General features: G+C 33.7%; 1 protein-coding gene across 1 annotated transcript; it reads left to right on the forward strand.

Annotated features, from left to right (window-relative positions):
- Positions 1 to 1,606: 1,606 nt before the first annotated feature.
- LOC103575311 (photoreceptor-specific nuclear receptor) lies at positions 1,607 to 15,732 on the forward strand. The gene is made up of 7 exons (XM_008555043.1): positions 1,607 to 1,724; positions 4,525 to 4,960; positions 8,115 to 8,218; positions 11,302 to 11,416; positions 14,604 to 14,728; positions 14,822 to 15,316; positions 15,386 to 15,732. Exons 1-7 carry the CDS (start codon positions 1,607 to 1,609, stop codon positions 15,622 to 15,624), a joined length of 1,632 nt encoding a protein of 543 aa, XP_008553265.1. The 3' UTR covers positions 15,625 to 15,732.
- The last annotated feature ends 1,860 nt before the right edge of the window (positions 15,733 to 17,592 follow it).

Here is a 17,592-nt window from a genome sequence, read left to right on the forward strand (position 1 = left end):
ACGCCGGGGCGTGGTCTTATGGCATTTGAAAGTGGGGACAAGAGTACAGTAGAGAGGAAAAGAGCATCTCCAACCCCTGTATGACATTTTACGAGGACTCTTTGTACAGATGTAGCTGTCGTTGTTATCAATGCCATACTCCTCTTTTGTAGATACACACACATACATCCTGAAAATTCAGCATGGCGGATAGCTACACCAAGTCACTTGCCGTTTTCCCCACTTAATACTTTACTACTTTGAAATCTTCCCCTCGCCCTCGTCCTGACGATGTCTCGTAAAACGGATTATACCTTTTGCGGGCTGCTGGCCAGCACTGCCACGCCATCCAGCCGTACTTGAAGAGTCGCCAGTTGAACAGAGTAATTAATTGCTACGGCTCTAACTCTCACCGCGTATTCTCGATAACGATTCTTGGATCAACGTCCCCTCTACCCTCTGTATCACCATCCAAATAGTTTGTCTGCACTATATATCTATACAAAAACAAATTAATTCTCGGTCGCTAATCGCACTCGCAGAAAGCTAACTGTCAAGAGTTTAATGCGTCTGCTCTTGTAACGGATACTCAACTTAATTTCAATGTCTATTTTATACTTTATCTACTCGCGCCAGTAGATTACGACGTTTTGGTCAGACACTCACTATTTTTATCACAAGGTATATTTTATTGATAAAATTAAATGCAATTAATTGTTTGATAAATTATTGATCTTGTTTTTTTTTTTTTAAGGATCATGAGTTAAAGTACTTGGAGTAAAAAAAATTATAAGATTATGCTTATGATGTAGAAATAATTAATAAATTATCCATGATAATGAACACATCTGTTTATAAATATCTTGTGTGTATTATAATAAGACAAGACTGATGCCTGCAATGATAAACAATTTCCGACGTGTGGTTCATGATCCACGTACTATACACAGATATAAAAATATATGTACGATATAAGCATACAGGTATGGATATACCTCTCCACATATATGTGGAATATAAAATCCGTGGCTTGCCGGGTTTATAAATAAAAGCATAAAGAGGGAGGAAAAAATAGCAAAAGCAAGGATGTCAGGAGGGATGATTCTCCTCGAAGGGTGGATGGCCTGGTCGGGTTTGATGATCGGCGCTTGCGCCGCGACGCCGCGTCAAACGTAGCGGCTATAGGTTAAATCCTCGTATACGTTTTTGTTGTTTTTCTCGCGGTGCCTCCTGATCCCGCCTTCAAAAGTACCAGCGGACCAATCGCGTCGTGTATGAAAACCAACTAACATCGGGCTTTAGATCGGGATGCTCGACGTTATATCGGGCAGAGATCCACCACGACCACGAGAAACACCAGATACCAGTCGGCTTTTGTCAACAGATCAGTTTCGATACTTCATACTCATTATAAATTCAAATCTTGATACAATAAATAACGATTAATTATTTTAATCAAGTTTCATTTAATTCCACTGAAGATTTTTTTCTTTTTTTTTTTTTTTTCGAGTTTTAACAGTGAGTTTTATTACGTGTGCAAAGATTTTATTCCAGTGATTGTTAAAATAAAGAACAGTTATCATTAATTATTAATTCAGTTGATTAAATTAATTAATTAAATACAAATATGAATGGAACAGCCATCGCTACTTCTGACAGCCAACAAATTCAAAGACAATCATCGCAAAATGACACTAGTTCTGAACATCCACGAAGTCCTACAAGCCCGCTGAGTATTCGTCACGGTATGTAATATAATACATATATATATGAATATATTTTTAAAAAATTTATTAATAACTTAAAAACTTACAACACTAAAATAAATATTTAAAATGAAATTATTTGTCTTGCTTATATTTATACTGAATTAACTTTTGTTGTAATTAAATAACAAATATTTATTCAAATCAGTTAATTTAATAAATTAAGTAAACGCATTAAATGTAATTTAAATTCTATTACTGCTAAAGTATTGCGACATTTAAAAAACGGTGAAATAATATCCCGCAAGTTGAATAATAATTTTTTACCCCATTGACATAACAAGTGGGCGCAATAAAATAAAAGTATAAGTCTAAGGGTGGGTGCGTATGTATGCCATTAGAGTAATCAAATCTCAGTCCCGTCGGGTGTAACGACGTAGGAATGCCAGAGCACGGGCACTCCAGGGTTAAGCGACAAAGGAAGCTACGAAAGAGCATAAAATGAAATGAAAAGGAAGAAGAGCGAGGGAGAGATTGAGAGGAGAGACAACTACGGTTCTTACTCTTGTATGAGAGAGATTGAAGGTGACGGATTTGTAACAGTTCTTTTTGCGACCCTCTTGGCTGGTTCCGCAGCGAGGGCGTCAAATTTCATTAGCATATCAATGCTGGTGGATGCCACGGGCTTGTCGGGCGCCACCTGTGCCCGGTATTATGGGATCATTGCGCGTTGCCTCGCCAACTATACTACTCTACTACTATATCACTATATACAACATGCTCCCAAGGGGTGTGGCGAGAGTAAATTTTGATGAGAAATTGCTAAACGGTCTACAGCCCTCAAATCCCCAGTTATTTTTCACAACCAAATACATCTTTTTATTTTATTGCCTACTGACTTTTATATTTATTATTACTATTATTGTTTAAAATTATTTATTTTATACTCTACTCTACACAGAAATAAATTTTTTTGAGCAAGAAAAATTTTTCATTTGAAATAAAAACAGAAATTATCTTGGGACTGGAAAAAATTGGAGAAATTTTTTTCTTGGTCCAAAAAATTTTTTTAATTTAATTGATGATGCAAAAATTTCTATGGGGATGTAAGAATCCTTTTTTCCATGGGCATAAAAAAATGATTTGTAATTTTTGAATACTATTAACAGTTGGAAAAAAATGATAGATTATTTATTATTGATAAAGTTAGTGGATTGCATGGTGTCGCAACACTTGAAGCGATAAATATAATCCCATAAAATCACGATCTGATGAAAAGCGTGACTAATAAAGTAAGTGGGTGACGGGTCTTGTAGAAGTAATACAGTAAGAGTAACAGTAATTCAAATTAAATTGTACGACCCTTGCGTAGTACGACGAAATCACATTTTCGTATTCGTTGACTACCATCAGATACTTTGCTTGTTATGTATATGTATATAGAGATAGAGAAAGAGTAGTTAAATAATGCGTCGAGTATCGCTTTATATAACATCACCCCTCTTATTTTATTATTCATTCTTGTTATTTATGTCCCTTTTATTTTGAAATTACTGCAACATCTATTGTGTCTATTTAAAAACAATTATTACAATTATATAACCGCTGTTCAATTATTTTAACCGAAATAGTTGAGGTAATGTCATTCGTATAATATATACACACAGTAAAAAAAGATTTTTTGGCGCGAGAAATATTTTGAATTTTAAATTTTGACTAAAATTTTTTTAAGACTAGAAAATATTTTTCGCAAAGAAATCCTTTTTTTTCGGTGTAATATAAAAGTTATCATGAAATAGAGTTTATATATATGTAATAAAATAGGGTATTTTATTTTGGCCCCTTGTGATTCATAAATATTCAATCGCGCCAGAATTATAATAATATTTTATGCAATTTCGATACTTTCTGAGCTTTTTCAAAACTCATTTCTCCATGTAAATTATGTTTACCAAGGACCAAAGGACCTCAGCATCCCTCTAAGCTTCTTAAATTAAAAAGATATATATAAATAAAAATATCAAATAAATAAATACTGTCTCTCCTCAGATTTAAAAGCAGAAAAAAAAATACTTTGCTCAATCGACTGCAAATATAAATCTTAATCTTTTGAATTTACTGCTGACAAATTTAAATACTCAGCATATAATTTTTAAAAATTAATTAATTAAATATCTATGGATTTGTGTCATTACTAAAAATAAAAAAAAAATTCCAAGTTGACCCGTGGTCAGTAACATTTGTTTGATGTTATTAATTTAAACATCAACGAATAATATTAAAGATAAAATAAAATAAATTCTGCTGTCGTCAGGATGACAATTGTATAAATATGTTTTTAAATTTAAAATTATTTTAGCAGTAAGTATACATACAAGCCAATATATACAACCGATTTTTTATTGTGATACTTTTGTTGTATTTAATACACATATTAAGATGCTTTACTTTTAAATTTACTTCGGTCACTGCTCTTTCGCGTATCAGCACGACATTTGTGTAAAGTCTGGCGTATGATATATCAATAATCATAATCAACTTAATTCGAATTATATACTAAACATTTATAACTTTCCGTTATTATTTATTTCGTCTGTCTGTAACAACTAAATAAGTAATAACAATAAAAAAAAAAATAACAATTATTAATCTTCAAGTAATCAAATGGAAATAATAAATTTTTTTTGTTATTACAATGATCAAAAAATTAAATAACTGTCGATGATCAATATTAATATTTAAATTATTTATTTTTTTAAATTTTTTATTTAATCATGAGAAAAGTAATTTTTATTTTTAATATTTAATTTAAATTTTTAAATTTATTTTTTTTTTTAAGATTCTGGAGAGTCTAGTATAATTTCACCAGGGCTGCCAGAACGATACAGCCCACTGGGAGCGACAGAATCAACGTCAAGTCACGATCCTTATGCTTCACGTTCGGTACAAGACTGTCCTGTACCTCTGTGTCGTCCGGTACCGTCGGAATTCCCACTGGCTCGGTCTCCTTACATGTCTGCGCTGTCAAATGGGCACCCGCACTTGCTACAAGTTCAGCATCAGCACCAGCATTCGCAGCACCAGTCCCAGCAACTGCAGCAGTCCCCGCATCAAATGCAACAGCAGTCCCAGCACAACAACAAGCCGTCGCGTAGTCTGGGGCTTATCTGCGTCGTCTGCGGTGATACTAGTTCTGGAAAACATTATGGGATTCTTGCTTGCAATGGCTGCAGTGGATTCTTCAAGAGGAGTGTCCGAAGAAAATTAATTTATCGGTAATTAAATTTAAAATTTTATCACGTTAATTATTATTTTTTTTTTTTTTTTTTTATGGAAATACTTTTATTTTTTGGCGCTAAAAATTTAAAATATAAAATCTTTTTAGAACGAATTCAAAATTTAAAAATTTGAAATTTGTGGAATTTGAATAAAAGGCAGGATAAGAGAGTCAAAAATAAAATATAAAATACAAGTGAAAAATTTAATTTCAGATAAAATTTAAAAATAATATTTATTATGATTTTATATAATTGACGTCAGTTGAATAAAAAAACTTCTTTAAATAATATTTTTTTAAAGATTTTTCGGTATTTTATAGCTGTAAAAATTTTCTAAAGAGCTTTCGTATGTCAAAATATAATATTTTCAACTAAATTGCTTCTTTAAATCATGATAAATTTTTTTAATTCAAAATTTTACGGTACCATATACTCCCCCCCTCATGTAATTTTTGAATTATATTTAAAAAAAAAAACTTTTAGTAGCAGAAAAAAATCTAAAGTTTGACTCAATTTGATAAGAATTCATGACAGATTAACAATAGGAACCAATTGATAATAATTAATAGAAAAAACTAATTTATATATTAATTTTTTAATTTCAATTGATTAATTTGTATATATAAATATATATACTTGAATAATTATTCCCAAGATAATTTACTGAGATTACAATTTAAAACTCAACAGCCGTGAAATATTATAAATGATTCTATTATAAATCCCCTGGTCCTGGCAAGTAAAATCCTCGTAGTCGTTCCCCATCGTCACTAATACCCACAAAATGTATTTTTTAACCCATAGGATATAATATGCAAGAAGTATAGTAAACATTTGCTAGGTGATCCCCCAGAGCAAAGGACAAGTGTACACGGCTCGTCGACGCGTTGAAAGTTATACCAGTAATTCATATATTATAATAATATGCGTAGCGTGCCATGTGTGCATTGAATGTGTCCAGGTCGAGTAGGCTCATCTTGGATATACGAACCTATTATATACATAATATCAGTAGGCATGACAATACCAAGTATCCCCACATTATGTTTCTCTATTTCTCTACATGTGTCGAGTGTGTGTTTGTATCTAATATAAATATATGTGTGAGCAAAGTTGTAGACTACCGTCACGGGTGAAACTATTACACTGCCCCCAGAGACCTGCCATCCATCTCCATCCAATTCTTGTCAGGGCCAAAATCACTTGTTGTTGCTTTTATTCTATGTCGTATAAATTTTTTCTTTTACTTTTATTTTTATTCTCTCTTGACTACTACTTTTTTACTATCCCTCTAAAAAATACACAGCACACAATATTGACCTGTCAGATGAACCGATTGAAAAATAGTTGTCACTTGATCGTGACTTGGGTTCAAATATTTTGAATATTACTTTAAAATAAAGCAGGAAAAATTTATTATAAATTGAATTTTTTTTTTTAAATCCTGAGAAAATTATTTGTAGTGAAAAAATAAAAATAAATTTTTTTTTTTAGTATTGCAAATAAATTTTTTTGTATCAGATGGCCGTGAGATAGTTGAATCGATTGTAATGCGATCAAAGCTGAAGAGCCTTCGCACAGATAACCAATTATTCTGTGAGGGTTCCAGTTCAAGTAGAGAACTCATTCGACTTTTCTCTCTTTCTCCAGTCTCTCCGTATATCCTCTTATATATATACCACTAACGCCTTATACTTTGTGACAGATGCGTCCCATAGTGCGCCCACAATTGCGGGATTACCGTAAATAAAAGTGAAGATCCAGCCATCCACCAGATGCAATTAAATATCCATCGGACACTGATACATCAAAATTCTATTAATAAATTTATTTTACAAAATAAATTATATAATTAATAAAATAATAATGATTATTTTGCGAGGAATTGTGCGCCCTATTACGAGGTGTGACTGATAAAACAACAAATAGTGTAAATGTATACATCTTCATATACATATATATGTGCATGTATATGCAGATGTAATAAAATAGAGAGAGTGGGAGATATATATATATATATATATATATATATATATATATATATATATATATATAGAGTGAAAAGATACGTAAATAAATGTATGATGTGGTTCTGAAGGGTGAATGTGAATCCAAAAAGGGCACGAGGACGAGCAGTCTTCTCCAGTGGGGTGTGAACGCAAATCAATTTGTGTGTGACCCCTGCCGCTGGCACACGCGTTTCTCTAACGCGTGTGTGTATTCACTGCAGCGGTCTGCCCGTAGCCCTCAGGACAAGATACTAACGCAAACTCGGTGACTACTGACTGACTGATATGCAACAAGCCTCCTGTCGTTTACACATATTTTATGTTATTTTACATGATTGACGTATATTGAAATCCCACTAATAGCCGTTTTAATTTTTACTTTTTTCTCAAGCCTCAATTTAATTCAGTGATGTAATATAAGGCAGAGAAAATTTACGTCATATGATCAGCGAAAAATTTACCAATGATTTTTTTTTACCGTCATTTCGCATCTAAATAGAAGTAAAGAGAATTTTTTTTGGCAAACAAATTGGATGTCAAGTTGACTGATGACTTGCAGTTTACTTCCAATTACAAGCGATTGTAGATTAATATCGTCCAAGAAATTATTTTTAAAAAATTGAATGATAACTTTTTGACGGTAATTGTCAGTAAATTTATTGTGATGGCTGAGCATGAAAGTGATGATAATTTCACTAGATAACAACCAGTAAAAGTGAATATACTTCTTATTGGATTTTTAATGGAGTCTGAGTAAGAGTATGTGTAGACTGGAGATTTAAAAAAGGCTCATTGTCATTACTGGTGGGTCGTGAGGCTCTTTTCGAGCTTCAGAATTCACTGGGATTACTAAGGGATAAGAAGAAGACTACTTGTACTACGTGATCAACCCCTCGGGGTAGCAACTTTGACGATGCCATCTACTCGCGATCGGGGATAACGGAATTAGTCCTAACAATGAAAGTAAATCAAATTTAACGCCATTTTCTCAGTACACCCGATTTTGAAATAAGTGCACTCTAGACTGTCTCGAGTACTAAATGACCAGTAATAAATTTTTTACATTTTTTATTTACTTTTAATTCAAATAAAATATGAATTTGATCATCATAATTGATTACAAATTGATGACTTTGTTTCAGGTGTCAAGCAGGAACTGGCAGATGTATCGTCGACAAAGCTCATCGCAATCAATGCCAAGCGTGTCGTCTAAAAAAATGTATGGCGATGGGAATGAACAAAGACGGTAAGTAATTTATTCATATTATATATATATATATATATATATATATATATATATATATATATATATATAAAATATTTTTCAAAAGCCATGCGACATAAAAAAAATGAACTTGAATGCAGAAGTTTATATTATCTATGTAAGTTTTCGATTGAACTCTTAATACTTTTTGTTCAACGTAAAACACCTGATATCCTTTTATTCATCTACACTGAAACCACTAATATACAATCACACGATTTCCCATTTCCCATTTCCCATCGTCCTCATATCATTCCTTTCAGAGCTCCCAAATATACGAAAACTTTTTTATTGCCTTATTTCCGACGACAATCTCTCACTACCAATCTATCACTTTTAAATCAAATTTATTTCATTAAAACTCCATACAAAATAAAACTCCCATAAATTATTATAAATAATAGTAATTATTTATTAATAAAAATTAACAAATTTATTGTTAAATTACTGAAAAAAGTGAGGAGTCAATTCGGAGTGATTACGAATTTTATTTCAATCTGAATCACTCGGAGTTCTGGAGTTTAAAAAAAAACACTTCGCATCCAGAGTAAAAAGGGAGTGAAAAAAACAGTCATCTGCTTTGCCATCCAGATTTAATCCGAAAATTTTTTACAGTATATATATACGCACAGAATTTTTGAGTCAAAACTACCCATAAAATTTGCTACTGTAAGGAGCAGTAACTAAATTTTTACTTTGTTAGTAGAAATCGCACTTGATTTACATGCTATCATATAATATATTTTACAAAGTGCATGGGAAACATTTATATATTTACCACATGTTCTCACAGTACAAAATATTGTGAATAATTTTTATCAAAAATTTTTCTGCATGTAGATCATATTAATGAAAATCCTAGTGATTTCCAATACAATAAAAAGATATTAAAATTGAATAATAAAAAAGCCATGTATGTCAAAAATATAATAACAACAAATATGACCATGAGCATTACAAAATAATAATAATAATAAAAATCGTTTATCGAAAAAATTTTCTCTGATATTTTTAATTGAACCATATATAAACACGATGAAAATTACACATACCATCAATATATACACTTGAATGCTTACAGTAATCATTAACCGTGTAATATGACTCATGTATACTATGACTACATTGTATATACTGAATAACCATTTAATATAACATGCACATTATAGAATGCTGATCAATGTAGATAACTACACTGGCAGCTCTTGTATCTCAGCTAAAGTACATAGACAAAATAATATATTATATATGTATTGTCATGTCACTCTGGTATACAGAGAGTACTTGTACCATTATCACCATTATTATTATTATTATTATTATTATTATTATTATTATTATTATTATTATTATTATTACTATTATTATTATTATTGTTATTATTATTATTATTATTATTATTATGGTTATAATGGATATTATGAAGTGTATTATGTGGTATGACTTAGTAGCAGCGTTAGTTGGTTCACCATGACGCGCTATTCGCTCCATAAACACTGGCACGGTCGTTAGTAACGTAACGGTCACGTGGCCCGACGCCTGAAGGGTTAATTGGAGGAAATAAACGTATGCAGGACAACCAAACGACGAGCACGACAACCGAGGCTACAGGCAACAGTGGGTTGGTGTCTGTCGAGCCAGGATACAACCCCGTGTGTTATATATGTATATATGTATATATAGGGCCTTCCTCTCTATCTGTCTATGTCTATGTACGTGGATTTACACTCCAGAGTACTGAGTATGACCGAGTGTGTGGTGGCAAGTGCGACGGCAAGAGAAACCCGCTTGCATTTCGGTGTCGACCACCCGCCGGGTCCATGCAAATGAGAGCTACGCGACGGGACGTTTATCTCTTTGGTCGCAACCTCCACCGCACGAAGGACAGCTAACGTGAGTGAGACGACACGTAACGCATAACACACGGATTCACTGAAATTCAGGGTGGGCTTTAAGTATGAGCTAAAGAGAGATAAAAATAATAATAATAGTAATGATAATAAAAACTTAAATAACCAGGCAGAGAGAAAAAACGTTGCAAAGGGCCGTGGAAATAGTAGGAGGACCCCATTAAGCCGCTCAGCAGGCCACAACAACCCACGGGAAAAATTGCCACGTTTTCGTTATTATTATGCAGAATTACTCAACGTTAAACCGCGAGCATTTTAAAATGGGTTCTAGTCTTTACCCCTTTATTGTTTTTTACTTTACTTGGAATTTTTTTTTTTTAATGACATCAAATTTACTTTTACTTCATGCGTTTTAATGCATCTTTTTTTTTCTTCTTCTTCTTCCAACGAAAAATAGAGACAAAAAATGAACGAATTTTTGTTATACTGTTGACGAGACTTGAAACAGGAAGTCGAGCCATAAAAAAATTATTGTGCTGCATATATTTTTTTGGCGACTCAACTTCCGGTTTAAAATTTCATCGGCAGCATAATAAAAAACCGTAGATTTCTCAAGTCCATTTTTCTCCGTGTTTTCATAAGCAATTTTAATTTAATTCATTGTTATCTAACGGTTATGAAGGTATAACATGTTCATCATAGTCATGCTGTCAAACGCAGACATCGTCTGATATAATTGTGTTACGTAAAATTGACATGGCAAGGGTCCGACGGCGAAAGACAATGAGGTAAAGAGCGAGAGAGGGAAGAGACCGAACCAAAACCAAAGTCAGAGTCAGAGCCAGAACCAGAGCCAGAGAAAAGCGTTATGCAGTCGGTAGAGATTGTAGAATCTGTATAATAAATTTAATAAATAAAATCCTCGGGTCGCGGACATGCCACATTCACGTTAATAATCAATTCGATCTCCGTTAAACGTCTCCCGTTTATTCATAATTAAATAGGACAATTGTTATTGTCATATAGAAATAGTAAGCGGACAAAAGTCTTAACTTAACTTTCCTTAACATCAGCAAGCGAAAAAATTCCCATTATCTTCCCTCTTATATATTATTATTTGGACATGTCGTCCTGCAGCGATACAACTAACTCGCGCTGCATGGAAGGATTGCCTGATGATGAATAATCAAGAGGAAACTCGTTGGATTGTTGCAGCCGTGCAAAATGAAAGGCAGCCAAGGAACACGGCAACCATAAGACCGGAAGCTCTTGTCGAGATGGACCAAGAACGAGCGCTGAGGGAGGCTGCCGTTGCTGTTGGAGTTTTTGGGTAAGCCGGTTTATTATTTATTTATTTATTTATTAGTCTCACAATCAGTTAAGTAAACAGTATACAGCAGCCGTAATCGAGTTGATTTATTATATTTTTTTTTTATAATTACCGAGTGGCAAAAAATTTTTAAAGAAAAATAGTAGACGCGAGCCGGGGTTGTCATGTGGACGTATGATAATAGAGCGATAGAGTATAGAGTAATAGGAAAAGCATAAACAACAAGTAATATACACACAGCAGAGAGGATGCCGTTAGCACGTTTGATCTTGGCAGCGTTATCTTCAACATCGCGAGCAACACGAGTTGCTTGCCACGTCGAGCGTGATCTATCATGAAAAATTACCTTTGACTACTTGACCGTAGAAATACTTCAGGTAATGCCTTTTGAACCGTTAGTAAGTTAAAATCAATGTGGACCCGACAATTATATATATCTATATAATATACAATAATAATAATTATAATAAAAATATATAACATGCATGTATGACGTATAAAGTATCAACGGTATATTGAATAACGTAATACAGAGTATCAAAATAATTCATCATTTTACATAAAAATTTTTTTTGATAAAAGCTGATTTAATATTTAGTTTATGTATAAATTATGTATAAATATTAAGTATATGACGAACGTCGAATCTCAAACCGCCAGGGCGTCTGATAATTTTAAACTCTTTGACCATACACATCATTGGCTATTATTATACTCGACACGACGTTTTACTCTTGATAAAAATACACATTGATTGATGGGTATCCAGGTGCTAGCTGGTGTTGGTGTCCAGGTTTAGTGCTATGTCACTGTTTATTATCTGAGCAAAAATCGCGCGGGCGCGTTCGCACGCTGATGAGGGAGTTTTTAAATTTTTATTGCAGTAACTTTGATCGTACGACGACGACGAAGATGAGGATGCAGATGAGGCGGACGAAGAAGGCAAAGACATCAGTAGTGAATTGTGGTCTCGATGGTCGCCGATATTTTTCTCCACTGGAATCCCGTCTTGGATTGAAGGCACATAAATTTTCATGTCGTTCTCCGACTTGGATAATTTACTCGGCGACTTTTTCTCACGATAAATTTTCTCCGATTTTATTTTCTTTATAATTAAGTCGACTCGCGGTTTTTCATCGGCTTTACTTATCAATTTATCTTGGCCAGACTCTTCGTTGAGATCAGTCGCTTTTTCCTTGGCGACTTTTCGCGACCACAAACGCTGGATCACGTGTCTGCGGGTTCGTTCTTCCTGTAACTCCATCTCCAGTTTATTTATCTTAGCTTTCGCCTCGGACAGCTGCATCAAAACACTGTGATACTCATCATCTACATCATCAACTTGTGACTTCGTCGACCTGATATGCGACTCAAGATCCAAGTGCAACCGTTGCTTCATTTGCTCCTGTTTGATCTCCATATTTTTATCTATCGTCGAATTTTTTTTAACAATAGACGGCAGTGATCGTGTAACAGGTTTATTTATCACCGGAACCCGAGTGCGATTAAACCGCGTCTTAATAACGCGTTTATTTCTGGCAACAGTCTTCGGTCTTACTTTGACATTGTTTTCATTATTCTTATTATTTTTATCTCTGTCATCGCTAATAAATTTCTTATGCTTACTCTCTTTAGCAGCCAGCAATCTGTACTCCAGTCTACAGCCCGCATTGTTCTGATCCAGCTTTTCAAAAATATCTCTCACAATATTCTCACTCAGATGACAATTAGATCTAACATCAATAACTTGCAATGTTTTATTATGATAAAGTAATTCAATTATTTTATTACCAATAGCGTCTGTTAAACCACAAGTTTGTAGATCCAGTGCTTTCAGCCACAAGCTGTCTTGTATTGCGTCAATAACCTGTGCGATTGCGGTGTCTCCTAACGAAGGATTTCCATTTAACGTCAGTCGTCTTAAGCCCGGCATCACTTCCAAGTTCGGCTCACGATATCTCAGTGAATTCTTCCAGGTGTCATGATAGAGGACGAGTTTCTGGCGGCTCAGTGCTGATGCCAAAGCAGGACCAGCACTAGAACTCAAATCACAGTGACTTAGATTAAGCGATCTTATGCTCTGTACATCAGCAATTGTACGGCAAATCATTGCGCAACTGTTGTCACCAATGTAGCAGCGTTCAAGTGATAAATATTCAAGTGTTACTGTACTTGCAAGACCAACACAGAGTGCAGCCAGACAATCTGTCGGCAAGGGCACTCCTTCAAGTTCAAGACACGTCAATGCACTTGAGTTTCTGATGCACTGCGCTACGCTGTGGCTCAAACACTCTAATAAATACCGGGTTAACACTACCGGCCTCTTTTTAATTGTATTTGAATTTGCCGCCGCGGCACGAACTTTACCTTCGGAATTTATTTCTTCGAGCGGCTTCCGCAATTGATATTTACTTCTTACGCTTACAGATTTCAATGTACGGTCGAGTGACAGCGAATTGAGTATTGGTATCCAGTCATCCATTTTTACGCGATCGGTTGTAAAATCTAATCTGTGCGGTAATGATACGCAAATTACTGGCAATGGGCGCACACGGTGCTGTTTACATAAATCTATATAACAAGCTGAAAAATTTTGGCCTCTTGGTACTGTCGTCATCTTTTGATTAAAATCACTTAATATCGATGATATTTTAATTTTATTAAATTTTTATTTATAACCTTGTTTATTATTCTTGCGGATGATTCAGTAAGTGACGTCATTTGCGTGAATTAAATATTTTCATTTGGTATAAGCACTTGTACACGTAAGAAAAAACACAGTACATGTAAAATAATTATAAAAAAAAAAAAATTATTGTTAATTAAATATTGACATGTGTAATGTGTCACGCGATTTTATGCGGCAATTAACTCTTTAAACAAAATACTATCGATTTTTTTTTTTGTACAATAATGTAAAAAATTTTACTTAATCTATCGATGATAGCTTATACAATATATATCATTTAAATAAATTTATTTAAATCCTGAGATATTTTTTTTTATTGAGAAAAAAATCTGAACTTTGATGCGAGTCTTAGAAGAGTCTGGAACTAAAGAAAATTTTTAAAATAATTTATTTTGTTTTCTACAGAGGCTGAGATGAAGTTAAATAAAACTGACTCATTATGGAATCCAATAAATCAATAATATGACTAATCATTTCTATATTTGTTATATTTTGTAGGCCACCAGTATCATTAGCAATGGCACGATACGGAGCACCGATGCCACTATCAGCAATAGCGCCAACATCAACAGCAAATCCACCAGCAGCTCCAACCCCTCTACTCCAACGCGAAGATCCCGACGGTAATTATTTAAAAAATTACTTTCATTATCTTCATAACTTGTTTCTAAAGTACACCAGAAATATTTAACGCGTAAAATTTAAAAAAAAAATAGGAAACGCATCCGAAGACAGTATAGACGTCACAAACGAAGAACCATTGACAGCCCAGAGAAATCTTTGCTCGCAATTGCCCCCGGTGATGACATCCCTGTACTCTCCAGCCAGCGCCGAAACAGTTTACGAAACGAGTGCAAGGCTGCTCTTCATGGCCGTCAAGTGGGCGAAAAATTTGCCTTCATTTGCCAGCTTGCCGTTTCGCGACCAGGTGATACTCCTAGAAGAAGCATGGTCTGAATTATTTCTTCTGAATGCCGTTCAATGGTGTCTGCCTCTCGAATCATCATCGCTCTTCAACGCCGCGGAACTGACCGCGCTAACTCTCTCTCCACACTCTCATCCACACTCAGGAATGCACGTCGGTGAAGACAAACCGAGCCAAGTTGCTGCGGATATTCGACATCTTCACGACACTCTTCAGCGATACAAAAATATGATGGTCGATCCTGCAGAGTTCGCTTGTATGAAAGCTATCGTTCTTTTCAGACCAGGTAATTTATCAATAATTAATTATTTTAAATGCTGTCAATAAATATTAATTAATAAAATTATTTAATTAGAGACTCGTGGACTTAAAGATTCAAGTCAAATTGAAAATCTTCAAGATCAAGCACAAGTTATGCTAGGACAGCACGCACGCGCTCAGCAACCCGGTAGACCAGAGAGATTCGGAAGACTTTTGCTAATGCTATCACTGTTAAGAAACATACCGGCATCACGAGTCGAACTAATTTATTTTCATCGAACAATCGGTAACACTCGAATGGAAAAAGTTTTATGCGACATGTATAAAAATTAATAATCAATAGATTATTAGATTATCACTCTCTCGTAAATTTAAACATGTTTTTACATTGAATGTTGCATTTAATCAGTTATCCAATAGCCTAATTCATTTTAATCAATGAAAATCTGGCCTCACATAATCTTGTAATTGTATAATATATTTAAAATAGAAATTACTGTTATTATTAATGATAGATTAAGTAAACGAGGCTTTTATAATTATATATAAAGTATATAATTAGTGATATAGCCATAAATATATTTAATAACGATAGAAAATTGTGCGATTGAGTTATAACTCAGTAGAGTATTTTAAGAAAATGCTGTATATAAATGCAATATATATAATGTAATATTAATATATATAGTATACTTATTTATTTACTGTGTTCTTTGACTTAGATTGGATTAGATTCATTTTGAATCGTAACACAAATAAATATATGTAATATTATTGATTACTGTCATTAATAATGATAATAATATTATCAAATTATAGCATTTGCTAAAAAAAAACTATCAAATCTTTTTAAATTTATGTTGTGATATAATTGTCGTTGTATATAATACATATATATATAAATAATAAATATAGATTCAATAAAATTGGATCGTTAGACGCGGCAATGTTATAATTACGTGATTGTAATAAAATATAACAAGTATATAAAATTTATTTATTTAAATACCATATTATCTGTTTTTATTTATTTGTTTAAAGTTTTTTGTTTTGGATTTGGTTGACTTATGGTGGCCAATTGATAAATAAATATTTAGATTTATTTATCAAATGTAATCCTTGACTTTGCCCTAAGGATTTGTCACATATGGCGTCTTGTCGTACCAATCCCTTGATATCAAGCGCGTGTATTTAATGTATAATAAATTACAGATAATAGTTTATCGATGAGACTTTAGCCAGGCAATTCAATTTGTCAAATTCATTGGATAATTAAATATCATTTTTATTTATTTAATATTTATACAGAATAAAATTTATTTCTTGGGACAAAAAACTTTTAATCACCTTAAGAAAATTTATAGAGTGAACGCGGATAAAATCCAGAGTGAATGGATGTGACGTATATGTAATAATTTAAATATATATAAATAATTTTTTATGGACATAAATTTAATAAATTAAAAAAAAAATATTGTAAGTTATAAATATTTTAATGAAGACAAAATGAAAGTGGATGGTCATAAATGGACAGTGTAAAAGTATATACGTATATGAGGGAGAATGTGAGTGTGTGAGGAAATGTGCGGGTGGTGGTCGTTGGAAGTGAGCATAAAAGCAAGTGGGATGGTCGGGTAGTATTGACTCGATTTTGCGGTACGGAGGCGGAGTTTTCGACCCCCCACGAAGCTTCTAAATCCCCTGGAAGCATATATTCTGGATGTAAGAGTAAAAAGTACCGCGGGAGTGAAAGAGAAAGGAGAGCAAAAATAAAAAAAAAGTTTTAAAAACCCTATCTCCTACTGATGCTTCTGTGTCAACTTTTATTTTTACCTTTTTTATTGTTCACTTTATCTGGGGCTCTTGTCCCTCTCACTCCGTCGTTTGGTCATGAAACTGGATTCCCGGTGAAGGGAATCCACGGAAAAGGGTCACCGGCAGTAGCACTGATTCAGCAATGGCGTCGGGGTTTGTTGTATTTCGCTTTTCGAAGTAAGCTCTCTCGCTCTCTTACTCCATAAATCCCTTCCCGGCCGCTGGTTTTCCGACTCTCGTTTTAACCCAGAGCTCGCCCAGTCAAACCAACACACCCAATGCTGGATAATACCTGGGTATATCCGCGTACAGAATAACGAGCAAATGCGAATCGTTAAATCGTGATAAATAAGGATAGTTATAGTAGTAGTAGTAGTAGGGGTTCATATACACGCACACACAGATTTTAAATTGATGGAAGTAGATGTAGAATACGAAGAGGTAAATGTGCGCAGATGAAAAGCGAGGGCTGTATTATCACTGTCA

The sequence above is a fragment of the Microplitis demolitor genome, chromosome 7 (assembly GCF_026212275.2).
Source record: "Microplitis demolitor isolate Queensland-Clemson2020A chromosome 7, iyMicDemo2.1a, whole genome shotgun sequence".
Taxonomy (NCBI): Eukaryota; Metazoa; Arthropoda; class Insecta; order Hymenoptera; family Braconidae; genus Microplitis; species Microplitis demolitor.

Bases quoted from the DNA above. Each gene is read 5' to 3' on its own strand.
- LOC103575311 (XM_008555043.1), top strand. From the start codon at position 1,607: ATGAATGGAACAGCCATCGCTACTTCTGACAGCCAACAAATTCAAAGA. The intron at 14,729-14,821 runs GTAATTATTTAA...AAAAAAAAATAG, and splicing joins CCAACGCGAAGATCCCGACG to GAAACGCATCCGAAGACAGT. The intron at 15,317-15,385 runs GTAATTTATCAA...TTATTTAATTAG, and splicing joins TATCGTTCTTTTCAGACCAG to AGACTCGTGGACTTAAAGAT.